At 48.0% G+C, this 10,137-nt stretch overlaps 1 protein-coding gene across 1 annotated transcript in view; it reads left to right on the top strand.

The window, feature by feature from the left end:
• Window positions 1-10,137, top strand: part of LOC103604776 (epidermal growth factor receptor-like) — a gene marked incomplete at its 3' end in the record, with an annotated part of 33,619 nt that overhangs the window by 10,025 nt on the left and 13,457 nt on the right. Inside the window, exons 5-12 of the mRNA XM_008589347.1 lie at window positions 1,371-1,439; window positions 2,287-2,405; window positions 3,793-3,934; window positions 5,698-5,814; window positions 6,350-6,476; window positions 6,573-6,646; window positions 7,457-7,547; window positions 9,756-9,955. Coding sequence (XP_008587569.1) covers window positions 1,371-1,439; window positions 2,287-2,405; window positions 3,793-3,934; window positions 5,698-5,814; window positions 6,350-6,476; window positions 6,573-6,646; window positions 7,457-7,547; window positions 9,756-9,955 — 939 coding nt within the window. The remainder of the gene's footprint in view (window positions 1-1,370; window positions 1,440-2,286; window positions 2,406-3,792; window positions 3,935-5,697; window positions 5,815-6,349; window positions 6,477-6,572; window positions 6,647-7,456; window positions 7,548-9,755; window positions 9,956-10,137) is intronic.

A 10,137-nucleotide genomic window follows, 5' to 3' on the forward strand; every position in this document is an offset into this window, starting at 1 on the left:
TGGTCGTGGTATGGGCGCGACACTGAGGGTTGCGATCCCGTTACCAGTCACGAAAAAAGACAAAAAGGAGAAAATGCATTTTTATTTTAAAGTTTTTAAAATTTAACTCTTATATACTTATAATAGAAATTTGGAAAATATGTTGAAGTATAGGATAAAAAGTGAAAATAACATAATTTCACTATACAGACACAACTGCTTTTAACATTTCCATGTATTACTTTTTCTCTTTCCTCTCCCCCTCTCTCCCTTTTTCCCGCTCTATCTGCCTCTCCACAACATACAGCCCACACTGTGGATTGGATGTTCATCCTCAACGTCTTTCATGTCCCTAATGAGCACCAGTACTGCATTAACACCTTCATCCCTGGTAGTGACTGTAAAAGTTGTCAGTCATATTAGGGAATGTCTGGTTCAATAGTTACTTGGTAAAATCAAAACTTGAAATCTAAATTCTCCCAGAGACTTAACTCTTCGTGACTGCAAGAGACTTTGGGACACACATTAACTCCTGTAGGTCATTATGTCTTTGCGGTGAAAGATACGTGCATGACTGATCTCTTTTTAACAAATTTGGAGGTCAGCGTGTCCTCTCTATATAAATCCTGCACTTTGGTCTTCAGATTTCTCAGTGCTGATAAAAACAAAAGCAGGACTAATGAGATTAAAAACATTGTAGATATAATTTATAATTTACCTGTTATAAAGACTGCAAAACTGATTAACCAGTTACAGATATTTCCAGGTGGTTAATGTAGGTTAATGCAGCCTGCAAATTGGTAGCGAAGGTTTTAGATAATCAGCACACTGATACACACCTTCAACATTTTTGCCCTCTGTGCACCATCCTGTGCCTCTCTCTGGTCTGGAGTCTAGTAGTCTTATTTACAGGCCATGATTTAACGTCAGACCCCAATGTCTCCAGGGAGGTTAGCTTACCCGGTCAGTCAAGACTGGAGATAGCAGGAGTGTACTGAGCACACGCCTAAGGCCAAGCAGATTAGACGCCTTCCCCTGTTGTGGAAGGTGCTGAAAACGTTCCAAGCCTAAGCAAGTTGGACATCTAGAACCTTGAGTTCACTTAAGTCCCTGTTCATGGGGCCTGTGATGAGGCAATAATTACTCTTTGCCTCAGTTTCCACAGCTGAAATGTGAATAAAAGTAGCACATGGCTCACCTTTTTGTCTTATGGGGGTCTTTTAAATCATTGTACAAAACCAAGCAGCCAAATAAACAGAGAATAAGAAATTTGAAAGCTTGTCCTCATTTCTAGAACGTTACTTAGCTCAGGGCCTTGGAAAGGCTGTCCTCACTTTCTCGTCATTTGTTCTCTTTCATTGTGGTATGAATTTAACTATTTTATATTTCAGGCCAAAAGTGTGATCCAAGCTGTCCCAATGGAAGCTGCTGGGGCACAGGAGAGGAAAACTGCCAGAAACGTAAGTCGGTGGACAGAGGCCCAGACAAGCATGTGACCACCCTTCCCTGCCCTACTGAGCTGGCTGGATTTGTTTTCCCTTTGAAGACTCCAGAACACTTTCTTGGTTACAGGGCCAGATGTTAGCCGTTGCGTGAATCTTGCACATCTCACTGTGTGCAATTAGTGCAGGGTGGGCTATTTTTGACACTTCAGCCTGTCACAGATAAGTGAAAGTCGCTGCCCAGATGCCAGTCATTTCTTTGAACAGTACGTTCAGCACGTTTTCCTGGGCGTGGAAGACTTGTCTGTGTTTATATGAGTCACCAGCCTCTCATTTCCTCCCCCGCCGCCTTTCTTTGCTGCCCACCTGCACAGAAATACGAGCAACGTTTCTCACGGGGGGTTTCTGTGTGAACCCTACTTCAGGATAGAACAGTTAATTTACCTGGGCATGGTTGTCTGGCTCAGACTCCCAGTGGCCAGGGAATCTGGGGACATGTCAGCTTAAAGCCTGACTGTCTGTCCTTAAGTTTAATTGTGGCATGGCTGTCACGTCCTTTCAAACAACACTTCCTGGCAGGCCTTGTGGTGTTCATACGTGCTTTCTGTCGTGCCCCGATCTCAGTTCTAACTAGTGTCTAATTATTTAAGAGATCTGTAAGTCTAGCCTTGATCTGGTTAGCTCTCTCAAGGGATTAAATATAAGTAGCAAAATAAGGCACCATGAGGAAAGGCCGTGATTTGATTTGGTTTGGTGGACCGTGAACATTGAGAAGCTTCGGCAAGCCACAGAATCGCTGGATCCGCCCTTGTTCTGGCAAGTGCTCCCTCACCGTCGGCTCACGGTGATCTTTGCTCTTTTCCAGTGACCAAAGTCATCTGTGCCCAGCAGTGCTCGGGGCGCTGCCGTGGCAAGTCCCCCAGCGACTGCTGCCACAACCAGTGCGCAGCTGGCTGCACGGGGCCGCGGGAGAGCGACTGCCTGGTGAGACGCCTTCCTCCATCCCACCTGCCCACCCTGCCCGACCAGCCCCCGGTAGCATTTGTAGTAGCAGACGTGGGTGTTGTCCGCTGCCTGTGGACAGAATATCTTTTATTATCCTGCCTCCAACACTTACTGTGTGACCTTGGACAAATTATGTGCCTGCCCTCCCTGTGCCTCGGTTTCCTCATCTGACAGTGGTAGATATTAAAGTCCCCACCTGTCAAGTGTGACATGATGTGCCATGCATCCAGAGGACCTGGGCACAGAATAAGCACTAAACACTAATCACATGCTGCTCTTTGTCATGAATGTTTACTGCCACCAGCAGCAGCGGCAGCATCACGCTGTTTATTGTGTCACCTGATTCTATCACAGACCTAGAGAGTGGATGCTGTACAGTCCCCTTAAGAGACCCACCCAGAGCCATGCAGATCTGGCTGGGACTACATCTGGGTCTCCCAAACCTAGTTCCTCCCTGTGCCTTGTCCCTATTCTTGTCACTGTGGCTACAGAAAGCTCTAACAAAAGCCTTATTGCCCCAGTGGACTGTGGGCACCACATGGAGGTTTCAGATCAGAGGCACCTTGGGAGACTCCAGGGCTGGTAGATGTGATTCCCAGAGTCAGTGCTGAGTGCCGGGAGGCCCACCCTCAAATACAACCCAGAACACTCTATGTTTCAGAGAAGGAAAGAGTCTTAAATTCTAGAGGCTAGACCCAGCCCCAGGGGTCTTGACTCAGTTGGTCTGGGCTGATTCCAGTGCACAGCTCAGAGGAAAAGACTGTGTGGGGGACTCTTAGGAAGAGCCACTGCTGCATCTGATCTGGCCTTTGGTACATGGCACCCTGCCTAGTCAAGGTTTTCTGCAATTTGGCAATACATGCCAAAATGTATCTTCAAGTTTCTTTATTAGAGAAATCCAATATAAATTGAATTGATAGTTTCACACTAAAGTTACCACTGTACTGTGTGAACTTCATCATTTATAAATTAATAAAGAGGTTTTTTTTTTCTGGTCATAATCCATAAATTATGATAGCCGGGACAGGATATTTAAGAAAATATGTACTTCTAAGAGAAAGATCTTTCTGATGCTCCTGAGTACTTTGCTAGATTTTTCCACTCCAGTTAGACACCTGGGCACTAAGAGCTAACCTGAGCTTTCTGAACAAAATCAGAGCAACACTGCATCCTTCGTGACACATGTGTTCCCATATTGCAGTCTAGAAAGCCACCCCACTCTTGAACTCGATTCCTCTTCTGTGTGCAGCCTTTCATTCTTTGTTCTTAAAGTAAATAAAACAGAAGGTTGTGGGCCCGCACATCCTTCATGGGGCACGGAGTGCCCTGCCTCGCTTAACCAGACCTGTCATCCCTCCTGTGACAGGTCTGCCGCAAGTTCCGAGATGAAGCTACGTGCAAGGACACCTGCCCTCCACTCATGCTCTACAACCCCACCACGTACCAGATGGATGTCAACCCCGAGGGGAAGTACAGCTTTGGCGCCACCTGTGTAAAGAAGTGCCCCCGTGAGTGCATCGCATGGGAAGCCTTTGGTTTATCAGGCGTCCTTGTCCTGGGGGGATCCCTGAGTCCCCCCCCGTCTCAGGCAGTCTGTGGGTCAGTGTGTTTGCCTGGCTGTCAGGCAGAGGTGAGGGACCGGCACTGCTGAGGAGCAGAGGGCAGTAGCCGCTGCTCAGGTGATGGGGCTGCTGTGGTCACAGGGCATCATCAGTTGCATGACAGGAAAGACACCTGCTGCCCAGCCCTGAAACTGCAGTAGTCCAGAGTACTCGGTTGTCTCATTGGCACAAAACTATGGTCTGTTGGACCTGACTTCACTCTTCAGCTCTTGTACCAAGCAGTTATTTAACAGACCTAAGTTAGGGGATATAGCAAGATACCTGCCTTCTTGAGAGCCGTGCCTATCAGGAGCACTGCAGAGCTGCTGGGCTTGCTTGGTCATTATATTTTCATTGTTTGCGTTTGGGTTTTGCTTGTTTGTATTTGCATTCTGGAGGCTGTAGGGTTTAAGTGACAAAAATTATCTCCTAACAGAGAAAACAAAATATTGTCCAACTGAAGACCTTTGGAAACCAATCGTGATTTCTAAGAGGGGAGATCTTAAAAGTATAAAAGAACAATTATGAGGGGGAGATTTTGCCCTGCCAGATTTGTGTGTGTAAAAAATTTTAAATTCTGGGGCCGGCCCGGTGGCGCACTGCTACAGTGCGCCGCGGCGCTCCCGCCGAGGGTTCAGATCCCACATACAGACCGGCCGCTCACTGGCTGAGCGAGGTACGGGCGCAACACCGAGGGTTGCGATCCCGTTGCCGGTCTCGGTCCGGTACGGGCGCGACACTGAGGGTTGCGATCCATTGCTGGTCACGAAAAAAGACAAAAAAGGGAAAAAAAAAATTTTTTTAATTCTGTACAAGAAAAAAAAATCACACACACAAATAAAATAATAAGCCATTTAGATTAAATGGCAAACTAAGATAAAGAAAATTTTGCCACAGTTATGACACGGATATTATCTTTGAGAGAGGGCTTTAAATAGATAGAGCTTTAACATCCATTGGAAAACACTTAGAGCCTCAGATAACAAAAGCAGACAATTCACAGGAGAAAAATTACCGATGTCCAGTAAATATTTTTGAGGATCTACTTGGGGAACTCAAAACAGGATCACATAGAGCTCCTACAAAATAGCATAGGAGTTAATATTAACACGAATAAATTGCTATGAGCGTGAGGGGAGGCGGAGGAAAGGACTGAGGTACCTGGCTGGGTGGAGAGCCTGTGGGTCCTGCCACCCTGCAAGGGGAGCCTGGCCACGTGGGAGGGGACCCACAGGGCAGAGCCGGTGGCAGTGGCAGGAATGAAATGCAGCCTCAGCTGTGACTGCTGTGGCGAGGAGTGTCTTTGTTAGGTTCATTATTTTTAATAAATATTCAAGCTTTAACTCTAAGTCCTGAAGATAGATGCTACAGAAGAACGAGCTGCTCGGAGACGCTGGTGCTGGTGAGCACGCTGATGTCGTCGCCCTGACACGCGCATTTCCTGCCCGGGCTACACATGTGTGTTCCCGTATCGCAGTCTAGAAAGCTAGCCTGCTCTTGAGCTCGATTCCTCTCCTGTGTGCAGCCTTTCGTTCTTTGTCCCTACAGCGAATAAATCCAAAGGTTATTGGCCCGTTTTATCAGCCCCTTTAGAGAAAGACACAAGCACGTTTGGGGGGAGCAGGAACACCCAGTGCCTCTGGCCACCTTCCTTTCTGTGTCTCGCACAGGCAACTACGTGGTGACAGATCACGGCTCGTGTGTGCGCGCCTGCGGGTCCGACAGCTACGAGGTGGAGGAAGACGGAGTCCGCAAGTGCAAGAAGTGCGAAGGGCCATGTCGCAAAGGTAGGAGCCCGCAGGGGTGTGGAAGGGGCTTTTGCCAGGATCTTGAAGCTGGGCCCGTGTGCCCACCTCCAAAGGAAGACATCTCACTCTTCTTTAAAAAAGAAAAAAAAAACAGAGTACATTGATTTGCAGGGGAGAAGGTGGTGCTGCCCACGGGATGAGGGCATGAGCGGGCGTTGCACGTATGGTCAGGGCTCAGATCAGAGCCTCGCAGGGCCCCCGTGGCAGCAGGTGTGTGCGCTGCCCTGGGCAGAAGCGACAGGGTTAGCATCGTTGGGAGCAGTCAGATCACAGCCCGGACCGAGCAGGGAGTAACGGGGAGGAGATGCAAGGCTGGTGTCTCCGCTCACATGTGTCCCCAGAGCCGGCCTCGGGGCCTGGCGATTGCTGTCCCTCCATCAGTGCTTGCTGCATGAGTGACGGCAGGTGGAGACAGTTGTCACACAGGCATCCCTACCTCCTCCTGCCCACAGAACCCCAGCTCCTCTTAATTCAACAAGTGCGAATGGAATAAACATCTCTCGTATCTTAACAGTTTGTAATGGAATAGGAATTGGTGAATTTAAAGACACACTTTCCATAAATGCTACGAATATTAAACACTTCAAAAACTGCACATCGATCAGTGGAGATCTTCATATCCTGCCCGTAGCATTTAGAGGGTAAGTAATGGTTTAAGTGACTTGTATACAGAAGAACAAAATCTGCTTTTTTAACTGGCAGAAATTGATAATCAATAATTCCGTTATTCATTTCAGTGACTCCTTCACACGTACTCCTCCTCTAGATCCAAAGGAACTGGATATTCTAAAAACCGTAAAGGAAATAACAGGTTTGTGCTGGCATATTATATGCATGTAAATGGGGAGTCAATGTTTTATAGAGAAAATGTTCAGAAATATTTCCTTCTCCTCTGTCATGAAAACACCTCTTCTGAAATTCTACCATTGAAGACTTAGTGCTTTGACACTTTTCAAAAATGCACTTCCTGTGCGTGCAAAGAGCAAGCACTTTTAGCCAAGGCGCAGGTCACTTGCAACTTGAAAGGAGCATGTTTTATCCCTCACTCTCACCAGCACAGCCTTCTTGGTGGCCCAGTGACTGGAATGCGCAGAGGGAGAGAAGGGGAGCGGGTAAGGGGACCGTGTGGGCTCACGGGGTCTCTAGTGGGCCTTGGGTCCATCACTGCCTTCTGGGCTCCATTCTCTTCATCTCTAAAAAGGGAGTAACTAGACCTAAATAACAAGGTTGTTTCTAGGGTTGGAATTAATTCAGGTAAATGTGTAAAAAGTCCTTGTTTGTAACAACAGCTCAGTTACTGGCAGCTGTAATCAGAGCACGAGCCTGCTTGGGGTGATCAAATACAGAGCCAGCCGGGGCATCGGGGCCGCAGCAGGATGGGGAGACTGTTGCGGGGAGTCGGGCAGTGGGAGGGTCGCAGCCAGACATGCAGAATTCCCCGGGAGAGGCCTGGGCTTACGTCTGCACGTGCGTGTACATGCCCAGTGAAGATGATCAGAAGAATCAAATCGAATCAAATTTTCCATTTACTTCTCGCATCATACTCTTGTGAGAATCCTAGAATAATGACATATCCCATATCCTAAGTGGTGTGAGCCTGCACCTTCCTTCTGCCTCACAGGGTTTTTGCTGATTCAGGCTTGGCCTGAAAACAGGACTGACCTCCACGCCTTCGAGAACCTAGAAACCATCCGCGGCAGAACAAAGCAACAGTAAGTGGACCACAGCCAAAGCCCGGGAGATTATTTTTCTCTTTTTATTTTGAAATTAGACTTACAGGAGAGTTGTGAAGGTGATCTGAAGAGTTCCCAAATACCCTTCACTCAGTGTCCCCGACGTTAACGTCTCACATGAGCAGGTACGAGGATCAAGACGGAAAAGTGACTACTGGTGCGACGCTGCTCATGAGACTGCAGACTCCACTCAGAGGTCACCAGCGTGCCTGCGCCTGCGTTCACCGCTGCAGAGTCCACCCGGGAGCCCACACCGCGGTCAGCTGTCACGTCTCTGCAGCCCCTCCCACCTGTGCTAATCTCTCATGGCCTTGACGCGCCTGAAAGTGCAGTCGGGTGTTTTGTAGGATGCCTCTCAGTGTGTGTCTGGCTCATGTTTTCTCCTGATGCAATTGAGGTGATGCACATCACATCAGATGGGCCTGAGAGACTTGGTAACGCTAATGTTTTTCTCAGGATTTCCATGTTTCCATCTCCAACAGTGAGATAAACACACACACACACACACACACACACACATCTTTAATATAGAAAGAGTGATCATTAGTTTTGTGTGAGGAGGAGTTTGGGAATCTGTTGGTCAAACCTGCCTTGGAAACAGTCTGGTTATGAGAACTGTTTGCCATAATTATCCCCTAAAAGGACTTGTGGTATTGTGCAGTACCAAGGAAAATCAGACTCCATGGAGCACACCTTGTCCTCTGTAAGGTGTCTTGACTGTGAATCTCTGATACTAAACACACAGCTACTGTTACTTCTCTGAAGTGCCCCTTTGCTCTGAATTCTCAGGAATGCTTTCTTTGCTCACAGTTCATACAGAGACAAGGGATTTAGGGTGGTTTTCTTGGATGACTGGTACATACCACTCAGCATAGTTTCAGGGATTTAGACAAGGGTTACTTATCTTTCTGTTCACATTTGGTGAGAAGTCCAGTGACAGCAGGGTCTGCTAGACAGGATGACTGCTGGTTCTAGGTGTGGCTCAGCAAAGCCTCAGGCTGCCCTGCAGGGAAGACCCCAGACTCGCCCCTGCTGTCTGGCCTGCCCTGGGCATGTGTCAGGGGGAAATTCTGAACAGTAGTGGTTGCAGGTTTCCTACACAGGGTCCTTCGCTTCTCTGGAACCAGGTTGGGGCAGAGGGGAGGAAGGGAGAGAGGATGGGAGAAGAGCAACAGGGAGAGACGGAGCCTGCAGATTACGCCTTAGACCTTTGCCATCCAGCACCTTGATTACCAATCTCTTTATTCAGTTCTGTCCCCACTGGCCCATTCCCCATCCTAGTGTCAAATGAGCTTCCCACAAATGCAGATCTCTTTCGTATGGATTCCATCAGTTACAGACAACAACCCAAGCTCCTCCACAAGGTGCACACAGTCTTCTGTGCCATGGCCACCCCCAGACCCACTGCCCACCCCCCCGCACGTGGACAGTGCAGCAGGAGCTCCTGGTCCTCAGCACCCGTCCCGTGCCACCTGCTCCTCCAGGTCGTTGGGGACTCTTCTTCCTTACATCTGAATACCTTCCATCCAGCCACCTAATGAACTCATTCATAGTGATCACCTGATAGAGTCCTAGTGCAGTGCTGGGTGTCAAGCAGGGAGAACCGGAAGCCACCCTGTTGTGGGCCTGCTGCCCCATACCTGTGCTCCACTGCCACGGTGCCATTGTCACTGTAGGTGTTGTGTCGGGTTAGAAACATCTGCTCATATGGCTGTGTCACCTCCAGACAAAGCTTCCTTGAGAATAGGAAACACATTTAACCTATATAGAATGTGGCACATCAAACCTCAAATGTTTGGTCAATAATACACAAATAGACAGGGTGGATGGATGGATGGAGAGATGAACCTATGACCTCTGAAATGTGGATGTTTGAGAGGTTAGAACATGTTGTCAATTTCCAGCCCCCCCCCCCAAAAAAAAATGTACTAAATAAGGTAATGACATGAAGACCCACAGTCTGCCACTGAGGTTAAAGATACTAAATGAACAAGGAACCAGCTTTTCTCTGGAGGAGCCTAAAAACGCGTGCAGTTTTCTAAAGTTGCAACATGCACCTTCCACCATGTGACTCTCAGTCATCAGAAGGCGGCCAGTAGTAAATCTAAGGTGGTCCAGAAAAACAGAGTTTTTAGTGATGCATGGTTTTTATAATTTTTCACAATGTTATTTTTCTTCTCTCTTTAGTGGGCAGTTTTCTCTTGCTGTTGTCGGGCTGGACATCACGTCCTTAGGCCTGCGCTCCCTGAAGGAGATCAGCGATGGAGACGTGATCATCTCAGGGAACCAAAACCTGTGCTATGCAGAGACCATAAACTGGAAAAGACTGTTTGGGACTTCTGGTCAGAAAACCAAAATTATAAACAACAGAGGTGAAAACACCTGCAGTGAGTAGTCGCCTTCCGTGTTCATCATGAGATGGTTCCAGTGGGGCATTTATTTTTATTTAGGATATTGAAGGACCATTCCCAAGCATTTAAATGACTTTCTTCACTCCTTAAAAAGCAACTTATAGGGCCGGCCCGGTGGCGCACTGGATAGTGCGCCGCTTGGGAAGCGCGGCGGCGCT

This window comes from Galeopterus variegatus, unplaced genomic scaffold, assembly GCF_000696425.1.
Source record: "Galeopterus variegatus unplaced genomic scaffold, G_variegatus-3.0.2 Scaffold5387, whole genome shotgun sequence".
Lineage (NCBI taxonomy): Eukaryota > Metazoa > Chordata > Mammalia > Dermoptera > Cynocephalidae > Galeopterus > Galeopterus variegatus.